Source organism: Oppia nitens, unplaced genomic scaffold, assembly GCF_028296485.1.
Source record: "Oppia nitens isolate AA-2021 unplaced genomic scaffold, nextdenovo-longstitch-racon4-pilon3 scaffold5_pilon_pilon_pilon, whole genome shotgun sequence".
NCBI classification, from domain to species: Eukaryota; Metazoa; Arthropoda; class Arachnida; order Sarcoptiformes; family Oppiidae; genus Oppia; species Oppia nitens.
The window spans coordinates 7,029,678-7,053,844 of NW_026533243.1; the positions used below are offsets into that span (position 1 = coordinate 7,029,678).

The following is a 24,167-nucleotide window of genomic DNA, read 5'->3' on the forward strand; positions in this document are numbered from 1 at the left end:
CATATTTATAGCAATTTTATCTGTTATATGAAATACTTTTAAAGTGTATCTATAGTACAGTATTTGTATATAATTGATGAGAAAATTCAATGTAATTATTATTGTAGTAGATTTTGACATTAATTAACTTTTAATATTTTTTGAGATATCTCCTTAAGCTTATAGTAAATACAGATACAACAAAATTGTATTAATAGTACCAATTTGTTAACGTAATTAAAATAAATGTTGAGTTCAACTTGTTTTTATAAATATTATTGAAATACAAGTCACATATTAAAAAAAAATATTTCTTATAAATTAATAATTAAATTTAACTTATAATTTATATATATATATATTCTAACTACAATAAATAATAATGTTTAAAAGTAAATTTAGTTAAAATTAATCAATTAAAAATTAACAAAATTGATGAACAAATTAATTTAATGTTATCAAAAAATAATAATAATATTAAAATACTATACATTCATTGGATTATTAAAAAATTACATAAATATTTAAATAATGATTTAATGATAGATTAACGATATATTCATAATTATATCCCATGTCTTCAATAGTTGCGATACGTGTCGGTCAACACTTTCCATACGTTGTTCTCTGCGGTCAAYAGAAACGATTCGGTGAAACTTCGGGTAACATTTGAGGCAAACTTCATCTTTCCGTTGCAGACAACGGTTATGCAAATCTGTTGTCCGGCGGCCGCCTCGAGAACGGGTTGAGCGTCAATAGAGAACAGCTGTGTCTCGACGGTGGGCAACGACTCGTAAAACGTTACGGCATTTGCTTTGCCGGTCACGGGATTGCCATTCCAGAGGACATTTGCCGACTCATGAAACAGTTGACCCATTGTGTGTCGGCCTTTGTCCAGCTTTTCRTAGAATAGTTCGGCGAATTTCTTGCCGTCATCGCAGCCCTGAGTGATACGTAGCGCCGATGCTGTCGACGATGAACCAGTCGATGGCGATGTTAAATGTGTGGCCATTATGTGACCAATCAATCGGTCGGACAATCAATTGACGGACAACTCTGTCACTTGAATATCACGTTTACTTGCATTTCATTGATTTAACTAAACATACATTACGTCAATAATCATGAGTTTAATTATTTTAATTTATTTAAATATAATAATCAAATAAATGTTTTAGAAATAAAAAATATATAATTTACTAATAATTTACTTTTAATTAAAAATTTGTTAATAATATTAATTTCAGATTTAATTATATTATTTAATAATTTATTAAAATATTATAATTATTGGACGTAATTGACGACCACTAGTAGTAAAGCGTGTGTTTGATGTAATAATTGCAATCATTTTTGAAAACACCGATTGTTTTGTTGGCCACTCTTTGACCTCAACCGACACATATCCCGTGTGACCAGCGATGGACAACAAGTTAACGGGCGCTCAGAAGGAGGAGCTGATGGATACAGTCAAACAACAGATAGCTGTGGCCAACGCTCAAGAATTACTAAAAGTTAGTTATTATTTGAGATTTGTTGTCAATAATAATAAACCGCTATTTAATGGAAATTGAAAATTATTTTTACAGAAAATGACCGAAAAATGTTTTAATAAGTGTATTACCCGACCGGGAACATCATTGGACAACTCGGAAACGGTATCTATCTATTWGTGAYATCTGTCCGACCATTAATTATAGTTTTCTTTGATTTTTTTGTGGTAAGAAATGTCTTAATCTATGTGTTGACCGTTTCGTCGACGCCTATAACTTGACGACCAAAGCCTACGGTTCGCGAATCCAAAGAGAAAAAGGACTGTTTTGAGGCCAACCCTAATACTTAGCAAACATACCGTTCCTCTCACTTAAGTGTTGTGTTAATTCATGCGATACTAAAGCATTGAAAAACTATTTAGTTTTTTGTTTAACTTTTCAAAAGTAATTAACATTAGATTTAATTATGTAAATGAGTTAATGAGTTGACATAACTATTAAAGAGAAACGATTTTATAGTCTTTAATAATTATTTTGTCGTCAATTTTGTGTGTCATAACAATTGATGTGTTTTATGTGTTAACAGTTATGAGATATAAGTGCCATAAATATAATCGGTAATTATATTCCCAATTGGTATCACAAACACACATTCAATTGTTTGTATAGTTAGTTGTTTAAAATATTTTTAATAAATTGCAAACTCAAAAATAGGATTATTATATTACAATTATATTTACATATAATTTTTAGAAATTATCGAAAAATGTATATTAAAATATCGTGCATTTAAATGTATGATTTTTTAATATTAGAAAAAAATAGTAAAATTATTATGGAAAAAATATTTATTAATTATTTTGATATTACTTTGAATTTATATAAATACATAATTATATATATATAGCGAAAAAATTACAATAAACTATTTGAAATTGTTTACACAATTGAAATATAAATTTATATTTTCAATAAAAAAAATAAAATTCAACTTTTAAATATAATATATAATTGTTCAAAAACAGATTATAATCAATTATTTAATATTAAAAAAATAAAATTATGACCTCTTTTTCATTATTTAAAATAACATTTGAAAAACTAATAAAATAAATATTTCAATCAATATGGCAAGTGATTTATTTTATAAGTTTTATAAGTTATTGATGAAAATAATAATACAGTTTAACTATTTATCATTATTCTAATATCTCTTTGAAAAAATCAATTTTCAAACTAATAATCACTGAAAGTGCGCCCAAAAAAATAAGTTATAATACTATTTTTATAATAATAATTATAATAATTTTAGTTGTATTTTTTACATACTTTCCTAATTTTATTGTATTGTTATTTGTAAGGAAATATTTTAATGGGTTTTTATTTTTAAAAATACAATAAATAAATAAATATATATATACTGTATATTTTGAAAAAACTTGGGAAAATATTGTTCGCGTTTTTTTTGCATTGTATTTAAATCCTATTTAAATTAAATATATATTTACTTATATTATGTGATCTTATTTTCGGTAATTCACATAATGAGTAGTGAATAATTTAAAAATAATATTTAATATTATTAACAATAATATAATACTGATTTTTGTTGAAAATTCTGACTTTTTTTTATAAAACATCAAATCGAGTCACGAATTGGTTATTTAAATACAATCCATATATAGTATAATTAGTATCTCTTATAGTATTGTATTTCTTATGATAAACTATACTAATAGCTCATGAAATACCTGTATATATCTCTGATGTACTGATTTTTTAACTAAAAAAAATTATAAATGCTGTAACTGATCTATTAGTATTGCAATTGATTTATATTTTGAAATGATTATGTAATTTAAAGGCAATTTTAAAAAATTATTTACATTTTAGGCGACAATTCGATAAAATATTGAAATTAATTCATTGATAATTTGTAATTATGTTGGAATGCATCGGAAATGAATTGCTGGCAATCGTTATGTTAACAAAAATATATTATATATATATATATATATATAACTTATTAATCTTAAGATATTTTTAAAAACGTAATTAATATCAGTTTATATCAAATAAAATGATCCCAAAAGGAAAACAAACAAATGAATAAATAGTAAACTTATGATTAAATATCTTTTTAAAAATAGTAATTATAATTAAAAAGTTTGTTATAATAATAAATCAAATAAAAAAACGATTAGTTACTTGTTTTTTCAACTAAATACACAAATATTGAAATAAAATATAAATAAAATTAAGTGGTAAACAACTTTTTTTCGCTAAACAAAACTTGATTTTCACATATATATTGTGTGCGATTTTGTTTATTTGTTGTGTGTGTGAATGCAATGATATATAGCTTTTCTTTATTTATTATTTTAAAACCTATTAAAATCGGTGACCACACATCGGACCATCGGGTAGTCATAATCATACCGTTGTAGTCAGTTTGCGTAGTCGGTCGATCTCGATCTGAAGAGTGGCCAACTTTTTGCGTTCGTCCGCCACGTCGTTAATGAGATCTTTGATTACTTTACTATACGACTGTTTTTGCGTTTCAACCATCTCTTTAAGTTCAGTCACCTATAGATTTCAAGATTTTTTTTTATTATTATTATTGTAAATATAAGTTTTTCTCAGTTAATAAAATAATAATAATTTATTCTCCTCTCAAAATATCTATTGTCTATATTATGTATTTATTTATTCAATTCATTCATTCACTCATTTTTTTTATTTGTATTTGTTTTTCTCAAATAAATTGAATGAAATAAAAGACAATTAACATTGAAATTTGTTGAGACAGACAAACCTAATATTTGGAGATTAAAAAGCGTTTCAAATAAATAAATGAATGAATGAATAAACAATGAATTGAAACGATTGACTGTTCGCTACAATCAGTTTATGTTCTCAATTGAAAGACAAGCGTTTCAAATGTATCTTTGATTATGTATAACAACAACAACATCGCTAACTAGTGTTTTGAGTTTTTTTTGTTGGAAAAATTAATGTCAAAATGTATGTGAAATATTTAATAATAGACTTTACAAAGTGTGTGTGTATATGGTATGTATGTATGTGTAAGTGTGTGTCAATAATATATATATATTATATAATATATAAATGACAGTAAATACCTGTTTAGCCAACTCTTCAAAATCTTTTCGACTAACTGTCGACTCTTTCAACACTCGAACTTCTTTCTCTAATTCCGTGATTTCTTTCCTATCAATCGCCGAATTATTGGCACTTTCTTCGGCAACTTTAGACATTGCACTACTTGTTGTGGCTGAAGATGCGGAACTGATGACTATATTAGTTGTTTTATTTGATTGTATGTTTGATGTCACAGTCGGCGGCGGTGGCGTCAAAGTTTCACTGCCTGTCGATGATGTGACACTACTAGTGACTGGACTCGATGTCACATTGGGTTTGGTTGACTTCACGGGTTTAAATATATGTGAAGTAGTTGTCATCGAGTCGTCGAGTCTTTCAGAGTCGCCAATAATCGATGTTTGTAGCAGTGATTTATTACTAAAATCACCCGAAAATCTGTTGGGATTTTTTGTGGGTGAATTCAAGCCTACTTTGGAAGAGTCGTCGGGATTTTCTTTACGTTTTTCCTGTGCTTTCCTCAGTTCCATCATCCATGGTGGTAATTTATCAACCTTTTCAGGAGGTGATTGTGACAGTGAAGATGGTTTTGTTAGGTCGGTCTGGTGATGGCTATTACCATTTGTCTCGACTTTATTTGTTATTGATATGTAACCCGAAGAGATGTCTCCGTTCTCTTTAGACTCTTCACCAGTTTCTTTAGGTATAAATATAGTGGATGGCGGTCGTCGAGATGATGGCCCCTTTGCACGGTTTGCTGTTAAATGTGTTAATGGTTTACTCGTTGAATCCATAAAATTACTTTCATTGCCATTATTGGTCACATTTGCTTTATCAGTGTCTTTATCTAAATTTTTATTTGATCCGTTTTCATGCGGTACTACATCTGGTTTAATAGATGAAGATGTGGGGGTTGTATCTGATTTTGGCTTCGATTGAAATAATGACGAATTCAATACTTTTGGCTTTTTTCCGGGTATTACCGGTGCTGATGAAGAACTACTATTAGAAGCGACACTGGGTTTTGGCACCTCTTCTGATGGTTTATTAGTTATACTCTTATTTATCTCTGAAGAGATTGGTTTACTTGGAATTGATTTGGATGTATTTGACGAGTTTTGACTGCTGTTCGGTGGCTTTTCAGTTGGTCTCTCAGGTTTTTTGACACGTGATGTTGAGTTAGCCTCATCGGGTACTCTAAGCATTTCAACGAAGTTATCGGGAAAGAGTGCGATGCGGCCATTGAGCTCACCCTTCCACCAGCCGACGTCTTCAATATCTTTTGATATAATATTAATGATTTCGTTTTCTTTTATGGTAAGTTCGTCTTCATTCTGAGCTTCATAAGCAAACAATACTCTCGCCTGTTCTCTAACAGGTTTCGGTGGAAGTTTTGGTGCCACTTCAGGTTCAGAGGCGGGTGCGGGCGGAGGAGGCTTTTTTGGCAAATTTTTATTGCGTTCGAGAGAAGTGTCGCCAATCGGTGAAAGTTTGGGTTTAATACCGCCGGCAAAAATGTCACCAAAACCTACTTTGGCAATAGGTTTTGGTTTCTTCTCCAAACTGTCGTCTCTATTGAGCGATGATTTTGAGCCCTCGACAGAGTCACTGTCGCTTTTGTCGGCCGTCACATCTTTTTTGGTAATTTGTGGCGAATCGACAGTCATTTCGATGACAAAATTAGATGGAAATACACCAGTAATACCTTTCGATGAAACACCTTTCCACCAACCTTTTAGAGGTTATATATATATATATAAAACAGTAATTAATAGCAATTCATTTATTTGTTTTACAAATTATTTCACAAAAAATAAACTAAAACGACAAAAACCTTCTTCGATCTCTTCCAACACTTCAATAATTTCGTCGACGTCGAGCTTGAGTTCGTCTTCGTTTTGCGGCAAATAAGAGTAAACAACTTTACATCGACGAGACTTCATCGCTGCAAATGCTTAACAAATGCATTAGATTTTCAACCAATAAATTCACAAAAAACAACAGTTTAAAAATTATAATTAAAAACAATATAATGTTTTTGTTTTAAAACTGAACACAAATTATTAAAAATAAATATTTATAATTATTATGATCACAAATAATGGTAACACATATTAGCAGAAATGATAATCAAAAATATATTATTTAAGCACTCGTTTTGAAAGTATATAAAATATAATTCAATCGATATTCAAATGTTAAAAACACAACACTTTTGGCAAACAAAACGAGTTTTCGCTGAAGACGTGACAGAAGAAAAAAATAATATTTTTCTTTTAGGATAACTAAAGAAATAAAGAGATAAAAATCAGTATTAGATTTATATTAAAATGCAATTAATTTAAATATATTGCATCAATTGGTCATCAATAGTATTAAACAGACATTAATAAGACATCAATATAATGTTAAGGAAATGATTGATCCGACGATAAGATAGTGACTCAAGAAATTGTATGTATTGGTAAAGACAATGAACGCTTAGCTAACTATTGACTCATATATATATATATAACTCGTCCGACACAGTGATTGTTTAGTGTAACAGATATAGTGGTGATAATCACTTGAATACAGGAGACAATCACTTGAGTCCTCAAATGAGGTCAAACACAGCACTGCACTCAACAACAAGTCGTGAATCCGGATCTCTATTTAGCCATCAATTTGTTGTTTTCAAAGCATTCATTCATTTATATAACACTTTAGCACATAATTCAAGACATCACACACTTGTTATGGCTTGAGATTGCCATCAATGGTAAAGACAAACTAAAAAATTCATAACAATAATGCATTCAATAGCCAACTAATAACTAATTTTCAATGCTATTAATCAATTCATTTTCAATGTCATCAAACAAAACATTGTTTTTCAATTACATCCCAAATAAATGCCAAACAATTATTGCCTTAAAAAACAACAACATTTGGGTTTTACTAACCAATTGATTCAATAGTAATACACTATATATTTACTAATTATTTATATCATATATACAGACCTTTAATTTGATTAGTAGTCAGAAAGTAGAGTCATATCATCAATAAATACAACAAAAATTGTTGTAAACACCGATACTTTATATCAAAATTAGGTAATAATTATTATTTAGTTATTCATTGCTAAATCATAACAACAATAATAGTAATAATGTATGAAATGGTGATTTAAAAACTATAGTATTATTATTATTATTATTATTAATAAAATGATAATAAATGCGATCAACAGTGGAATGCATTCAATACAATACAATAGAATGCAATGCTATCTCTCTCTCCATGACTTCAATTGAATGACAGACTTATTGTGAAATCAATGCAAACGTAACGTCAAGAGTCTTGAAAAATAAAACACAACACTATTCTCAATATAAATACTCAACAAAACATTGCATACACTATACGCTCACTATAACTAACGTTATGTTATGTTATGCTATATTCAGCCAACAAATGTATCGCTAGTTTTCAGCCCAACAGTGATAGGCGTCACTTGTTTTGCACGTCAACTATGTATTAATATATTATACAGTACTGTATATATTGTAAAACCACTTGTGCTGTACTTTTTGCAACTTTAATTTTTTTTAAAAAAAAGCTAAAAACTTGCATCGGTATTATAGCTATATATAGATTTTTTTCAATGGTAAAACCTGTAGAGCCCAGTTGGTTGGCCCGTTGACTGTCCTCTCAGTGAGAAAAAAATCACACATAAAAATGTCAATTTTTACTTCACTTATAGCTTATTAACCAAATGAATGTCTTTTTTAGGAAATGTTTTAACTTATTGACTGCAACTCTGTTTATAATCTTATAAAACAAATGTTTTACAAAACTATATAATTATTATTAGATGACAGGATAGGGATGTAATGTGACATTTTAAGACTATGTATAATAAATTAATTGTTTTCCTTATGTAATGGGAAATGACTAATTTTATAGTAATTTTCAATTGACTATTAAAATAGTACTAATAAAAAATGAGAAACCGATAAAATTATATCAAACTGTATCAATCAGTTTCAGTATTAATCAGTTAACAAAACTAAAACAATTATTTGTTCATCAATTGTGATATCACTTGTATTAGATATAAAAATATATTGTATACTAAATTAATATATAATTTTCTAGTTTTATGCCTTTTATTTGAGTCATTCATTAAGTAAATTTGATGCCAAATATATTTATAAATTAAAGACAATTTAAATCCCTTAATAAGCCAGACCTTCAAATTCTTTGCCAAATAAAGTTATTGTTTGCTTTTATCACATCTTTATATTATATTTAGTTATGTATTATAATATTATACCACAGTATACGGGGAACGGCATTTAAAAAGGAAAGTTGAGTCATTAAATTATGTATACATTATTTCAATAAGTTTTTTATTTGTCATATTAGCACAACTTTCTCTCGTTTTTGATATCATTTGAAATAATTATGAGAACTGTATGGATATATAAATTTTTATACAAATTGCTATGATTTGTGTGATAATAAACAACATAATAAAAACACTTTAATTCCTATTTATTATAGTATTTTTAATGTGACTTTATATATATAAATATATATAACGTGATAAGAAAAATAACATTTTCAATAATTTTAATGCAACTGATTATATTTAATTACTTATTCATGTTTAATTATATAGTATCATATGTTTTTTATAACTGCAAATTTTTTCTTGTTTTTTATTTAAAATATAAAAACATTAAATTTATAATTTTATGTAAATTGACGCCTCAGTTATCTATTATATTTTTATAGGTAATATAAAAGTTTAATTTTTTGAAAAACATAATAAAATTTATCTTATATACGTATTCATATAAATTAGTTTACAAAATATTTTGTAATTTTTAAAAAATTTCATTATAAACTTCTGTAATTTTATAATATTCAATAAAGCGTTAAAATAAATGCAGATGTCTTATAATTGAATGGGACTTAAATATAGTAAATGTTTTTAACATACTTTTTCGCAATACAAAACTTATCAATAATATTATGTATATAAACCTCAATAAATAAACCAATTATTGCAACGAATATAAAAATATTATATAATACTGTGTATATAATATAATAATAAATAATTTTAATTGAATTTATCTTTTAAAAATAAACTATTGTTTGAGTTATATATACATAAATACATAAATTTAGTTAAACTTTTTTTCGTAAATTACTTACTTTCCCTTCGGTTAAATAAACATAAAATTGAAAAAACTCGTTAAAATAGTTAAATAATATTCATTACTATTATGTTATTTGTTTTGACAGAATGGGAACAAAAAACTTTTATATTATTATATATAAAAAGTAGTCGTATTATTGTTACACTCTGTTATAAATTATAATTATATTATTGTTAATTTATTAATAGAAACAGGCATTTAAACAATAGTAAAACATTTGTCTCTCATATAATATACGGGTATTTAATACTATTAATAATAATAATAAAATTTATTAATAATAATATGTTATCTAATCTAATATCCCAACAGTTTTTGATTATATTTTTTGATATCATCGAAAACCTGTGCCTTAATGTTAGTATTGGCGGTGATATCAATGGACAACTTGATTGACTCATTGATCGATAAGATATCCTGGAGTTTATTCTCCAGGATTTGTAGTTTTTTATTGATATCGTTGTTATCGATACTGGTTTCCAGTGAATCCAACCGTGTCTTTAGCATTTCATTAGTCGTCTCCAAATCGGATGACTTGGAGTTTGACTCTTGTTTTTCCTTTTCAAGTCTCGACAGTTTCTCTTCGATTTCCGCTTTTAATTTCGGTATATCCGAGTATTTTTCGATATCTGTCTCCAGACTCTTGATCTTAGAGCGCAATGAATCCATTTCTGATCCAATCTTTGACTCTAACTGTTCAATCTTATTGAAATCCAGTTCTAGTTTTCGTCGTTCATCTCTTAACGACTCTATGGACTGCTTTCCACTGACCGGTCGACTCCTTTCTCCGTCATTGGTTTCCCTTTCTTTTGTATTACCGCTGAGATTGTCGATATGGACTAAACATCGCGACAATCTTCCGGTCACTTCATTGATCTCATCGCCCATATTCTCAATTTTGTTCAATTCTTCATTTTTATTTTCTCCAAAATCGTTCAAAAACTGATCAATTGTTTCCTCTTTTTTCTTGAGTTCTTTATACTTAAGAGTTGCGCCAACGTCTTCATATGTCTGCAGTTCACTATTGATGTCTTGTATTTGCTCTTTAATGGCTGCAATTTTCGACTCCATAACTGATATCTCATTATTATCTCTCTTCACTTGAGCCAAAAGGCGTCCCCTTTCGTCGCCAGAATTGGTGTTTTCGGCGACCAAATGATTGCGTTGTTTCTCCAGTTCCCTAACTTTGGCCATTGATTGGAGTATCTCTCGACGAATCAATGAATTGCTATTTAGAGAATTGACTTCAATTTTGTTTTTCTTGTCTTTCCAGACATTGATCTCAGACTCCAATTGTTCGCAATGAAGACCTAATTTCTCATTGGATTTTTCTAGCGTTTCAAATGTCTTATTATCTTCAGGAGTGAATTGTCTCTTCAGATTAATCCAATTATTTTGAATTTGTTTCAATTCATTTTCATAATTAACAATCAATTCTTCTTTCTTTTTCTTTTTTTCATAACTTAATTCAAGTCTTTCGGTGTACTCTTCGTTCTGCAATTTCAATGCTTTTATATCTTCTTTGATTTCATTTTCGTCTTCTTTAAGTCTGAGCCTATCATTGAATTCGTTATAAATTCCTAATTCATGTGACATTTCCGCCAACTCTTTGGCCAATGTTTCTGCCTTTCGATGATAGACACCAATACGTGATTCTTCGTTAGTCATAGAATCACAGTCTTTGCTAAGTGAAGCCATTTCTGCACTCAATTCACTGATCTTAGACCTCAATAAACTTATATAATAGCTTTTGTCCTGAACCTGACGTCTAAGACTTGATTTACCTCTCGATGATTTCGGTGCCATTAGTCCCGTAGAAGTGAGTGGTCGAGTGCTGCCCGTCATTGGCCGACTCGTAACGGGTCTTTGGCCGACTCTTGAAGATAATATTCGTGAACTTAAATCCATATCTAAGTGATACAGATTAGCTAAATATGTAAACTGTATGTTATTTTATTGATAATATGATAATTATATTAATTGATATAAATGTTTGTTTTTGAAATAGCAATCAAAGTAGTAGTCATAGAGATCGTGGACTAAGATCGGTGTTCAATGAGACGGCACAGTCGTAATCGTTGTGCTCAACAAAAATGTCTTTATTATTAATCCTCTAATAATTATTGATTATATTATTTCATATGAAAATTGTCATTAAGTTTTAAAGTAACCTTTTTTTGATTAATTTAAAAAAAAAATCTAAATTAGTGTAATTTTTTTTTATAATCAAACTAATTATTTAATTATTTTATGACACGACTTTACATTTATATACAGTATATATATATAATAAGTATATATACATCATACAAATTTTTATGCTGCAAATTAAACTTGAAGTTTTAATTAAAGTCAATTATCATTTTATAAAAATAAAAAACTCTTTAATTAAAATTGCATAACATAATAATTATTTTATTTTTTATTATTATTTTTCTTAGATACTGTATATGTTATATAATCAAATCTTTATAAATAACTTTTTATAGTCCCCGTAATAAAATAAATAATAAAATTAAAAACAAGTTGAGAGACAATAATAATAATTTCATGATTGACTGATATTGTTATTTAAATTAATGGTATTATATTATATAACAATAAATGCAATGCTATTGCTGAGTATGGCATAAAAATTATAGTTTAAACTAATAATCATAAACTGTTTGTGTTTGACATAAGTCGCTTCAATTTCGGTGAAGTCATTAAAAAGTTTTCCAAATCATTATAAGTCTTAGCAGTTATTATAATATTAGGCATCTGTTGCTGTTGTGGTGGTTGGGGTGACTGTGGTTCGGCCTGAATCTCATTCAAGTTATTCTCGTCGACCACCGGTTCTCTAGATTTGGTTATCCGATAGCAGTAATAACACGACAACCCTATGATTGCCAATGGTATGACCGCTAACACCAATAGCCACAACAACTTATTATCGATTTGTTCACAAATTCGCGTGTCTTTACTGTACTGATATTCTGAATGACAAACACATGAGTATTCCTGACAGACCCGGTTCGGGTCATAGTCCCGACACTCAGAGTTATTGGTGCACTTGAAATATACACACTTATCATCCACTAAATGAAAGTCATTATCACATCGACACTCGAGTTTAATGCAAATCATTTTGTCTTTACAATCAAAATCATCGTTACATTCTCTAATAGTCTGATTTGATGACATCAATTGATTTGATGAATTGCTTTTAATGCAATTTAAAATTAATATAATACTAATTAAATTGAATATATACATTAATTTCATGTTTTCTCAATTTATCATTATAAATTTCATATACTTTATAAAACAATTGCATTTTTAGTCGATTTAGACATTAACTAATAAGTTAAACTTTAATATTAATAACAATCTAGAGGTATAATTAATAGATATTTATCTTAATCATTTTACAATAATAAGGTAGTAATGTATTAATGCATTAATACTTTAATGCAATATTTTATTTAAAAAATGAAATGTTAAGTTCATTGTTATTTAGATTTTGTGGTGAATAACACCTCATTACACGCATTCATCAATTTTTAATTAAATCTATTCAATTAATTAGCAATTCAATGAGATATATCACAATAAACATTATAATAGTCTATTATCTTGCTAATTTAAGTACTTTTTAATGTTTTTATATTTTTGCAAAAATATATATTTTAATTAATATTTTTTTAATTTGATATACAAACTTAATTTAAGCTTCAATATATGCTAAATTATAACAATTAAGTCAATTTCATTTTATTTAATACAACAAATACATTATGCAAAAGTTTAATTTAATAATATATAAAATTATTCAAGTGTTTAATTTTTCTTAGTATTTAAATCTAATTTATTATTCAAGAAATCTATAATTTATTAAATTATATATTTTATTAGCATTTACAATATGATTGATAGCATAAAATAGTTTTGAAAATTTGATATAAAATAATCATAAATTTCAATATATGCTTAAAGTGTACATCAATATATTCATTAAATTTTTATGGGTCACTACCAAAAAAAGCCAGTTATGGTTGTGAAGGTATAAAATTACTTAAAGGCTTGTTTAACAGGTATTTTATTTTGTCATTAATAATAAAAAAGCGTTTTAATTAGCTTATGTTTATTAAAATTAAATCCCATTACCTGTTATATCGTATGTCTATTTATTATAGCGTAATAACATTTATGCTAATGTCTTAAATGAAGGAAAAGGATTATTATTATTATTATTAGACTATATGGAGAACAGACAGTCGTTTTTCATTCAAAAACTGGAGCTCTGATTGAAATGCATTTTCAAACCCAACAGTGATCTTAAATTTCGACACTATATTGTCGGTCCTTTTGATCACATCGAGCAACTCCTTTGCCAATTGCTTTTTCTCTGTCATACCGGTAGTCTCATCAACCAATTCCCACTTAAGACTAATTAATTTCATTAACTCCATCAACAGTTCAGTACTCTGTTCGCTGAATATCAATGAAGTTATTTTGACACTCTGTTCACAATATCTGACCGCACGATCAAAGTGACCCATAAGTGCATAACATCGGCACAGGTCGTCCTTACTCTTACACAGCAATCGATTTTGAATATACAGATTATATGTAAGCAATTCATCTGATTTTGACAAATTAATGAGTGCTTCAGTGAGCTTCTGGTTATTTAGAAAATCAATGCCTTTAGATGAGTATATTAATCCCTGTTCCACATTTTCGAGGGCTTTCCTAACATCCAATCCGGTACTCTTACAATTGAGACACTCGCTGGTCATATCCTCGTTATGAATGACGGCTCCATTACATTGTAAGCAAAGCAGAGCTCGGGTTAAGTTTTCTTTACGGTTTTCACAGACAAAGCACTGGCAGTCAAAAAAATATTGATATTTCAACTTTGATTGTCTGTCTCTTCGGCTCATACGCTGAAAGTTGGGTCCATAACAGTAATTAATTTCTTCGTCAGCTTTAATATTTTTAGCCGCTTTTATGATTAAATTGGATCCATTAAAAAATGTCAAAACATTTGGCTGACAACTATGATTAAGCAAACATATAGTAGGATAGAGAGCTGTTCCAACAATCTCTTCGTTGACATCGAAACCAAATTTGTTGACCTCATCGCAAAAATTTTGGTCTAAAACACTGATAAGATTTGTAGACAATTGTTGTATGTGTTTGAAAATCAATTGTCCTAAATAATGATAGTTATCATCACTTTTACTAATGTGACCATTGTTTTCAAGAGCTACCAAAATAAAGACAGCGCTCATTGCATAACTGAGTTTTGATTCAAAATTGTGATCATTTTTGTGATCTTGCAGTCGATATACTGATGAATAATCACAACTATATAATTGTTTCATGTCTTTAGTTATGTCTGTATTTTTAGAGATTTCTTTAGCTATTTTAATAGATTCCTGAATACCTGTTCTCAACAAAATTCTTAGAACAATATATAATATTCCAATTTCTTTGGATAAGAAATATAATGATTTACACTCGGATTTGTGGTATTGATTCCATGCAGTCTCACGACAAAACTCGCTACAGAATCGTATACTATTGCAACCATAACAGGGTATCAATCGGTTGTCTAGAGCTGACAAACAATGGTGACAATAATTATCATACTTATCATTATACAAATATGTAGCGAATGGCTTCTCTACAATCAATACATCTCCGAAAGTGATGTCACGATTAGCGGTCATAAAACGACTCTTAATGTCGCTGTAATTCAAATCGATGGCAACCGAAGCATTTAATAGTGAAGAATGTAATGTTTCAATTTCATCTTTACCCTCATTATGACCAATCACTTCATCATTTTCTTGAGGAGATCCATCGTTTGTCTCATCATTTGATGCTAAATTCAAATCAATCATAAGTTTATTCAAATCATTTTCCACTTCTTTCATAAGATTGTCATCTAATTTATGATCAGTTAAATGTTGTCTTAACTCATGTACCACTTCATGAGCTTCAGATTTTCTATCCAATGATGTCAAACACCAGGCTTTTCTTAATAGGATTTCGTGTTTCCTGACAATCGGACAGTTATATTTGACCGACTCTTCAATGTCCGTCAGACATGACTCATAGTCTTCTACCCGATAAAAAACTTGCGATCGATTCAGAAATGCTAGACATAAACAATTCCACTCTTCTTGAGGACTATCCTCGCGAGGAATAGGGGCCAAACAAATGGCATCGCAATAATTTTGTATGGCTTCGGCAAACATCCCATTCTTGAAGCTTTCACTACCATTTCTAAGCAATTCTTGTGATTTTTGGACACATTTGCAGTTTTTATTATCATTGACAGCATTCAACTGAATCATGTCTTCATAGACTCGCTGTATCTCTTCAAAGACATCTTTGTTATCAATGCAATACTTAACTCGTCTTTCATCTTCTGTCAATGTCTTGAATCCGTCGATAAATAGTTGGTCATCAAAGTTGTCCACCGATTTGAGCGCATATTTCAAAGTGACGGCAAACTTTGCAAACTGATCCCAGCCGTCATCCATTGCATTGTCATTACTAGTATTGTCAGACATTATGTTTATCTTTAAATGTCTTAGTAATGTCAACGCATCAACTGATCTCTGGACATACAAACAGTTGTCAATGTGTTGACCGCAACACGTGTTTGAATATCGACTCAAATTTAAAAGCAATGTTTATATTGAATTCAATTCAATAGTTATGTCAATAGTGTCTGTAATGTCCTCTATTGGCAACAATGTTGGCATCAAATTTGTCATATGATTAAAAATGATCATGGCTAATTTATTTTTATATCAGGTTCATTAGTTTAAAGGACACATTTTATTATGATTACAATTTTATAATTTTATCAAATGTACAAATTATTAATATTCATTAAAAACTAAACTTTTTTTTTGAATATAATTTTATAAACTTTTGGAAAAAATAATTATCGTATAATTTAGCGTAAACTGTAATTATTAATTAGCGTAAATTTTTTTTTAAAAAGTTGAATATGATAAATATAATATATAATATTATTTAATTATTTGTCAATTTTAGTGATGAATTGGTCTAATTTTGATGTTAGTCCTCTTCAATGAATAACTAGATCCCTGCCAATCTTGCCAATACATTCCCGTATATATTTTACTATACATTCCAGACAAATATAGTCCATTAAGATTAGCAGTTTCGCATTGGTTATACCACCAAGCACCGGTATGTTCAATTGCACAGTTACTCCCAATCATTGGATCATTGTCGTTGTCTTTAGTAGTGAATGGCATCGACACATGATAGGTCATTGAATCGCCTGCGTCTCCCTATATTTCAAACAAATTTTTTAAATGATAAAATCAAAAAATTGGTTAACTGTTACCTCATAACTACCCAATAGTTTAAGCATATAATTTTCATTTTGTGATCCGATAGCAAATGCATTATATTTGGCAAACGCTTTATCGCCTTCAAAGTCCTCCAAATCGATACGCAATTCATAGATATCTTGATAAGTGATGCGATGGATGTGATCGAGACCTAACCAAAATTCGGACGCTATGTTACCAAAACCATACTTATAGTCATACCAATCCCGGTAGAAGTCGACTGTCCCGTCGTATCGATTATGAATCAAAGTCCATCCGCCGCCGTCTGTATTCATATCGCAAAAGACAAAAAGTGGTTCATCAGAACCAATAGGTTTTATACGATAAATTCCGCTTAAGTTCTTAAAATTTTCATTTTCTTGAATGTCTTTGCAATCTTTGGCAAAATCGCTACCATTAGTACTACTATTTGGATCTAATAATGAATTCTTGATATAAACATTTGGTTTTTCTAATTTTTTCATTTCTTCTAAAACATTGCGAATACCGCTGTTGAATGACTTGGACTCGACATAACTTTTTGAACGATTTGCTATRCCAGTTGTCTCATTAATAAGTGTCAACATATTATTAGACAGGTCACCAATTTGTTCCTCAATATGATTGTTTGATCTCTTAAGACTATTAAGAGTTGTTTGCACAACCTGTAGGTTGGCCTCTATGTCGGGACTAACAATATTTAGCGGATTTTTAGTTTCACTTTCTTCTGACACTACATTTCTTTTAGCTACCGATCCTCTTAATTGATCCAAAATCCATGCCTTGCTTACCAATTGTTGTTTCTCCAACTTATCTAAGTCATCACGAATTACTTCTTGTAATGTTATAGTCTTTCCCAAATCGCTTTTAATAGCATCCAATCGATGGGATAGACGTACTTCTGATCGATCAATAGTTGTAATGATGTCTTGTCGACGACTCTCCAATCGGTCTAAACTACGGCTGATCTCATTCAACAACTTTGTTTGTGTCTGAGAATTATAGTCTAAAACAGTGATTTGATTGACAACTTTTTTAATCACTTCACTGAGCAATAATTCTTCTGAATCTTTTGACAACAACTCTGCGCTCGCGTTGGTCTCCAATTGTCTGTTATTTGAAGCATCTATTATACCGTTGACGGCGTTGTAGACAATAATAAAGACAATAAATATATAGACACTTATAATAGACATGACTTCTCTGCCATCAACTCTGCTATTCTGAACCATCACTTTTTTCTGGACCACCAAAAACTCTGCTCTAATATTAAAATAAAAGTATTTAAAAATAGAAACTTTTTGTTTTATTTGTTTTTTAAAAACTTTTAAAAAATATTGCGGTGACAGCAAAAAAATACTCATAAATCATATTTTGACACAAATTTATATCATAAATCGTCTTTCATTGAACTTTAGGAATATCTGTCTAAAAAATTAAGTTAAATAACTATTTATTGAAAAGTATAATAATTATTGAATAGTATAATAATTATTAAAAACAGAAAATTCATTTACCAGTAATTAATTGTAATCCAAATAAATAACAAAAATATAATATTACTAAAAAATTAACATTTATTATTTTAACATTATAAAACTAATATTGTATTTCAATATGTGCTAAATATAATTGTATTTCAATAGCAAATATTATATCTGTAATACAGTAGTGAATTAGTATATTAAATGTGTTTAAATAATTTTATTGATCTTTAAAATAAACTCTTAAGTTAAATATATGTATTGGTTGTAACTTAAATATTAATCTTTTCAAAGTAAATATCAAAATAAGTTAAATTAACCGATTTATAAATAAAAGATCGGTGTTTAAAAAATGTCTTAAAGTTACGATAAGTTATTATACTGTTGTCATAAAAATATAATTCTGATAACAAAATTCATAACAAAAAGAGACGTCTAAATAACAATAATGCGATTGCAATACAAATAACAATAATTAAATAAGTGGTGAATCGAGACGAAGCAGAAGTCGAGTTTAGGTTAACATTGATTGTTAGGTTAGCGCTGGCGGTGAGCATCGGACCGGAATGTGTTTGACTTATGTTTCGCCGAATCAATACTGTCTCTGAACTCTGTTGTTCGCTATTTGGGTCGACAGGCGGTTCATCGTTGTTCGTATCGGTGATATCTGTCGTATTGTTGTCAACAGTTGCAGTGGATGTCTCAGTGTTGTCTTGCGATGACTCTGTGCTCGTTCCCTATGTAGTAATCAATTAAATTAATACTCAATTGAAAAATCTAATAAAATGTTTTTTAAATACTTTAAAACAGATTTGTTTAGCCAGTTCTTTAGCCTCTTTGTTAGCATCACTTTCGGTAGGATTTGGGTCTTGAGTTTTCAATAGTTTCGAGATTTGTCCGCAAGAAGGACAGCACCACGACTCAGATTTCACAGCCAATGCTTTTCTTTCTTCTGGTGGATAATCTGTATGTCATAAGTAATGCATTAAAACATATTAAAAAATATAATTAACGCCAAGTAATCAACAAACCGAGAGATCCGATGGCACCCATGCCTTCAGTGGGCATAAAACCAATGATTGCCAATAGAGCTGTACGTATAGACCACGACGGCTGCCAAGACTCCGGATGATGACCTGAAATACTTAAACATATTTTTTTGTTGATCTCAAAGCGTCCATTTGGTGTCAACATTATAATAGACGGCGGTTTCATCGGGTATTCAGTCGGCAAAATGATGCGCCCATGATATACACCGGAAGCAAACTCAGAATCGGGCGGACCTCTGACCGTGAAATGCCATTCAAACAGATTGTCCTTAAAGAGGAAAGGCATTGATTATAGTGTGGACAGTCGGGTCATCGTAAACATTAATACTTACATCTAATGGTTGTGCAAAATACTCAGCCGATCGGTCGTCCATCAGTTCTCTGGCCTCACGGAACAGCCGTTTGACGGCTATATATAATCCAGAAAACATAGGACACTGTTAGCTCTGGCAAAGACATGCAAACAATAGACATGACATGACATGACATACCCGGAGAACGACTGTTGTATTGATTGTCCATTTGGTGAACCAGTTATGCAATCAATAACTCAAACTTATAGTGCATTCAATTGTTTATATAATAAACAAAACTATTCTATCATTAAATTGATTGCAAATTATATGCAAATAATTGATTGAATGAAATCAATGCAAAACCAATAATTGTTTACTTAATACTAATAATTGTTTTGTTTTTCAATCAATTAATGTATTTATTAGTTGTGTTGTTATTATATAATTATATTAAGCTTTACGTCACATTAGAATCAATGCTAAAATAAATAACATTCCATTAAATCGCAACAAAAAATATTAGACACAAATAGTTAACCATTTTTGACGTCAAGTGTCGCCACGTGTTTGATGTGTTGAAACACACGCAGTGAGTGAACGCCAAACCAATACACATCTAAATCAATGCATACAATCTATTGTTGACTAATTCAATATGATTTCAATGGTTGAATGTCTACAACAAATTATTAACAATTAATTACTAGAGACAAACCCAATGTTCGCATCGATAGCCAATCATATGATTGCATATGTTGTGCGCAAATAATGTGTTGACACTAAAGGTTAGGATTGTATGCCAATTGTTGAACAATGTTTAGTATAGAAGTGTATGTATTTGTGATATTAGTTGAAATGGCGGACAGAGTTTAAAGTGTTTGAAGTGTTGTTCAAAACATTTGATTTACATTTCAATCGATTGATTGCATTACACATCGGATCCAACAGTGATGTCGACAATCAATGAGACAATGAGTCCATCCAAACGATTAGGTCATCCGATGAGAGCTCGTAAACGAAACCGATTGATCTATAATGAAGACGAAGAGACACAGTTTACGGTCCGGTCGCCAACTTTCGGTCAGCTCGCGGCCCGAAAGAGTCAACGGTTGGCATCTGTGGGCACTTGTGATCAATTGGGACAATCAGTTCGCGGACCACAATCTATTGTATTAGATAAGAAAGTGGCACAAAAGGTTGGCCTCCGGTTGCGGACACTATTGAAGTTACCGAAGGCTCACAAATGGGTTTGCTTTGAGTGGTTTTACGCCAACATTGATCAGCCATTGTTTTTAGGACAAAATGATTTCTGCATTTGTCTTAAAGACACGTTTCCACACCTCAAGACACGGCAATTATCTCGCGTTCAATGGTGTAAAATCCGCCGACTTATGGGTAAACCGCGTCGATGTTCGGCCGCTTTCTTTACCGAAGAACGCGCTTCACTGAACGCTAAGCGCAATAAAATAAGACATCTTCAGCAACAAAAAGTGGTTGATTTTAGTCAATATAAAGAGTTACCGGAGAACATACCTCTATCGCTGGTTATCGGCACAAAAGTAACCGGACTGTTACGTAAACCTCAAGACGGTTTGTTTACCGGTGCTATTGACGCAGTGGACACCACTAATGGTACCTATAGATTGACATTTGATCGCTCCGGTATTGGCACTCATTCACTACCCGATTATGAAGTTCTCAGTAACGATACGCCTGAGTTTATACCATTGAATTCATTTCAAACTAAAATCAGGCCACGAATGCCGATGTTTACGTCTCCCAGATTTCTTGAAATTTTAGGCAATCAGGTGGCACAGGCTTTGGGTGATAACGATCCTCTCTTAGCCGGTCCGTCGCCACCGAAAACCGGAACCGTTAGCAGCAGTGGAAATATACAAGAAGAGGGAACTTTGGGTGGCTTTCCCATCAAGTTTTTGGCACTTTTGGTGCGTTTGTCTAAAATACTTCAGTACAAGAAGAAAAAGATAACCGAATTGAAGTCAATGAATACAGAAGCAGAGAAAAGTCGATCACTTCAGGAAAAATTGTCGCATGACTTCCAGAAACATTACGCGCAAACTATTCTTGAATTAGAAAAATTGAATACAGATTTGAACGACTATTTAAAAGCCGTCCAACAGTATAGTGCAGAAATAGCACCGGAACAGGGATTGGTACCCATAACACAACCCGATGTCGTGAAACAAAAATATTTGGTTGAATCAAAAGAGTTAGCGGAAAGAAATTTAGCCAATTGTACCGTAAAGAGTGAGCCAACCATTGACTTGATTTCCCATTTGTTATCACTAATGCTACACCTCAGGGGTTTTGCCGACTCTGAGGTTAGCGCTTATGAACTCAAATCACTTTCCGATACTTTATCTGACATAAAGAAGATGATCGATAAGTCAAATGTTGATCAATACGAAAATGAAGTGGAAATTCATGTGAACCACATTCAGACCAGTTTAAGCCATTTGGGAAATTTGGGCGCTTTTTCTGAATCTATGTTAGAACCGTTATGATTAGTAGGCCAACCCATTGTCAAAACACAACGATTCCATCAATACTGCAATTATTTTTAACGACATTATTGTTCATATAAACTGACATTTCTATTATTAAAGGTTTATAAGATTGCATGTAATATTACTATCAATTGATTATATTATGTAATTGCAATATATACACAAACAAATATATATATATATATATATATATACATGATATGATATTTATTTAACAAGATATTTAAAAAACAAAAAAAATTAAAACTTGTATTATAATATAATTAGATTTTAATTTAACATTATATATCTTTTATAACATTTTATTTACTATTTTTTATTTGTCAAATTGATCTAATGATATATAAAAAAAATATGAACCTTAATGCTAATGTAATAATTATATGAAAAAAATGTTTATCTTATTTAGAGTGATAAGAGTTGATAAAATTGTAAACATTGTATAACATTGTATGATAAGAAACTAATTTGTTTTTGTTTGATAGTGAAAATGCTGTCATTTCCGGTATATTTGTACATTGATTCCAATATTATATTAAATATTTTAGATATAGTGTATCATTGATTATATAAATAAATTCATCTAAAAATTCGGATCCATTAAGTTTGGTTAGCATTTGATTTACTGTAATTTTTATATCTACAATATTTTTAGTCATATATTGATGATATATTAGATATTTGTATATTAAATATGAATGTTAACCCATTTCACAATTAAATTGAAGATCAATGCTATTCAACAATATTTTACAAAACTTATATAAATTAGTGAATAAAATAAAAGCAATTAACCGAAAGTATATTACATTGCATACCGAATATTCTTGAGTATCGATCGATGAATCTCATCATTTGATTAGTTATGTTTGTAAAGCACTCATCAAACACAGGGAAATACACTAACCTAATACTGCTCTCTCTCTCTCTCTCTCTCTCTCTCTCTCTCTCTCTCTCTCTCTCTTTCTCTCCTTATTTCTTTAGTTTCAAACAAAATCTCAATTTATTGTAAGCCCTAAACACAAAAGTATTATAACCATTAAGGCAGAGATCACATCATTAACTTTGCTATAGTTTAAAGACTACTATACTAAGTGTAGTGCTGTTAATATTGAGAGGAAAAAGATTGAATGCCTTTCACTAAAAGTTTTGTATACATTAGTAATGAGATGAATCTCAATCCATAACAAAGTTAAATACAATAATATATAGATATTTACCGTAACAGTGAAATTAATTAAATCAATTTATAATAATTTTGTTTAATAATGGAAACAGTAAAATTTAAAAAAATATTTTTTGACTTTTTCAAATTTATATGTATGACATTGTATGAACATAATAATATAAATATGATTAGAATATAAATTATAAAATTGTTTAATAAGTTAATATGTTTATTTATGTATAAATTGTATTGTAACATATTTTCAGACAATTTTCTAAATTTTAATAAAATTAGTTTTACTATTTAATTTAGCAATATATATATATATATATATATATATTTATATACCGGTAATATTATATAAGAGAAAATATTTCAGAAATTTTAGTTAAACATGCAGACAAATGTAGACAAAAATTTAAATAATAAAATGTTTATCTGAAAGTTTAATATATGTAAAAATATTTTAATTT

At 29.5% G+C, this 24,167-nt stretch overlaps 8 protein-coding genes across 8 annotated transcripts; 2 read left to right on the forward strand and 6 right to left on the reverse strand.

Annotated features, from left to right (window-relative positions):
• Positions 1–478: 478 nt before the first annotated feature.
• Positions 479–1,085, reverse strand: LOC128961785 (NTF2-related export protein-like). Its single transcript, XM_054308057.1, has one exon. It carries the CDS (start codon positions 989–991, stop codon positions 560–562), a length of 432 nt encoding a protein of 143 aa, XP_054164032.1. The 5' UTR covers positions 992–1,085; the 3' UTR covers positions 479–559.
• Positions 1,086–1,274: 189 nt separating this feature from the next.
• On the forward strand, positions 1,275–2,020 carry LOC128961790 (mitochondrial import inner membrane translocase subunit Tim13-like). The gene is made up of 3 exons (XM_054308064.1): positions 1,275–1,493; positions 1,569–1,637; positions 1,705–2,020. The coding sequence occupies exons 1-3, from the start codon at positions 1,401–1,403 to the stop codon at positions 1,801–1,803; spliced, it is 261 nt and encodes an 86-aa protein (XP_054164039.1). The 5' UTR covers positions 1,275–1,400; the 3' UTR covers positions 1,804–2,020.
• Positions 2,021–3,623: 1,603 nt separating this feature from the next.
• LOC128961770 (SH3 domain-containing kinase-binding protein 1-like) lies at positions 3,624–6,627 on the reverse strand. The gene is made up of 3 exons (XM_054308038.1): positions 6,427–6,627; positions 4,616–6,324; positions 3,624–4,058 (listed from the first exon to the last, which is right to left on the reverse strand). Exons 1-3 carry the CDS (start codon positions 6,533–6,535, stop codon positions 3,906–3,908), a joined length of 1,971 nt encoding a protein of 656 aa, XP_054164013.1. The 5' UTR covers positions 6,536–6,627; the 3' UTR covers positions 3,624–3,905.
• A 3,478-nt stretch (positions 6,628–10,105) lies between these two features.
• Positions 10,106–11,716, reverse strand: LOC128961689 (intraflagellar transport protein 74 homolog). Its single transcript, XM_054307948.1, has one exon. It carries the CDS (start codon positions 11,714–11,716, stop codon positions 10,106–10,108), a length of 1,611 nt encoding a protein of 536 aa, XP_054163923.1.
• A 2,251-nt stretch (positions 11,717–13,967) lies between these two features.
• On the reverse strand, positions 13,968–16,518 carry LOC128961768 (SET and MYND domain-containing protein 4-like). Its single transcript, XM_054308036.1, has one exon. The coding sequence runs from the start codon at positions 16,369–16,371 to the stop codon at positions 14,041–14,043; it is 2,331 nt and encodes a 776-aa protein (XP_054164011.1). The 5' UTR covers positions 16,372–16,518; the 3' UTR covers positions 13,968–14,040.
• Positions 16,519–16,860: 342 nt separating this feature from the next.
• On the reverse strand, positions 16,861–18,383 carry LOC128961690 (fibrinogen C domain-containing protein 1-like). Its single transcript, XM_054307949.1, has 2 exons — positions 17,184–18,383; positions 16,861–17,127 (listed from the first exon to the last, which is right to left on the reverse strand). The coding sequence occupies exons 1-2, from the start codon at positions 18,363–18,365 to the stop codon at positions 16,861–16,863; spliced, it is 1,449 nt and encodes a 482-aa protein (XP_054163924.1). The 5' UTR covers positions 18,366–18,383.
• A 592-nt stretch (positions 18,384–18,975) lies between these two features.
• Positions 18,976–20,532, reverse strand: LOC128961777 (ubiquitin-conjugating enzyme E2 J1-like). The gene is made up of 5 exons (XM_054308046.1): positions 20,194–20,532; positions 20,035–20,111; positions 19,685–19,970; positions 19,454–19,617; positions 18,976–19,390 (listed from the first exon to the last, which is right to left on the reverse strand). Exons 1-5 carry the CDS (start codon positions 20,222–20,224, stop codon positions 19,070–19,072), a joined length of 879 nt encoding a protein of 292 aa, XP_054164021.1. The 5' UTR covers positions 20,225–20,532; the 3' UTR covers positions 18,976–19,069.
• Positions 20,533–20,737: 205 nt separating this feature from the next.
• On the forward strand, positions 20,738–22,701 carry LOC128961771 (protein lin-9 homolog). Its single transcript, XM_054308039.1, has one exon. The coding sequence runs from the start codon at positions 20,949–20,951 to the stop codon at positions 22,521–22,523; it is 1,575 nt and encodes a 524-aa protein (XP_054164014.1). The 5' UTR covers positions 20,738–20,948; the 3' UTR covers positions 22,524–22,701.
• Positions 22,702–24,167: the final 1,466 nt, after the last annotated feature.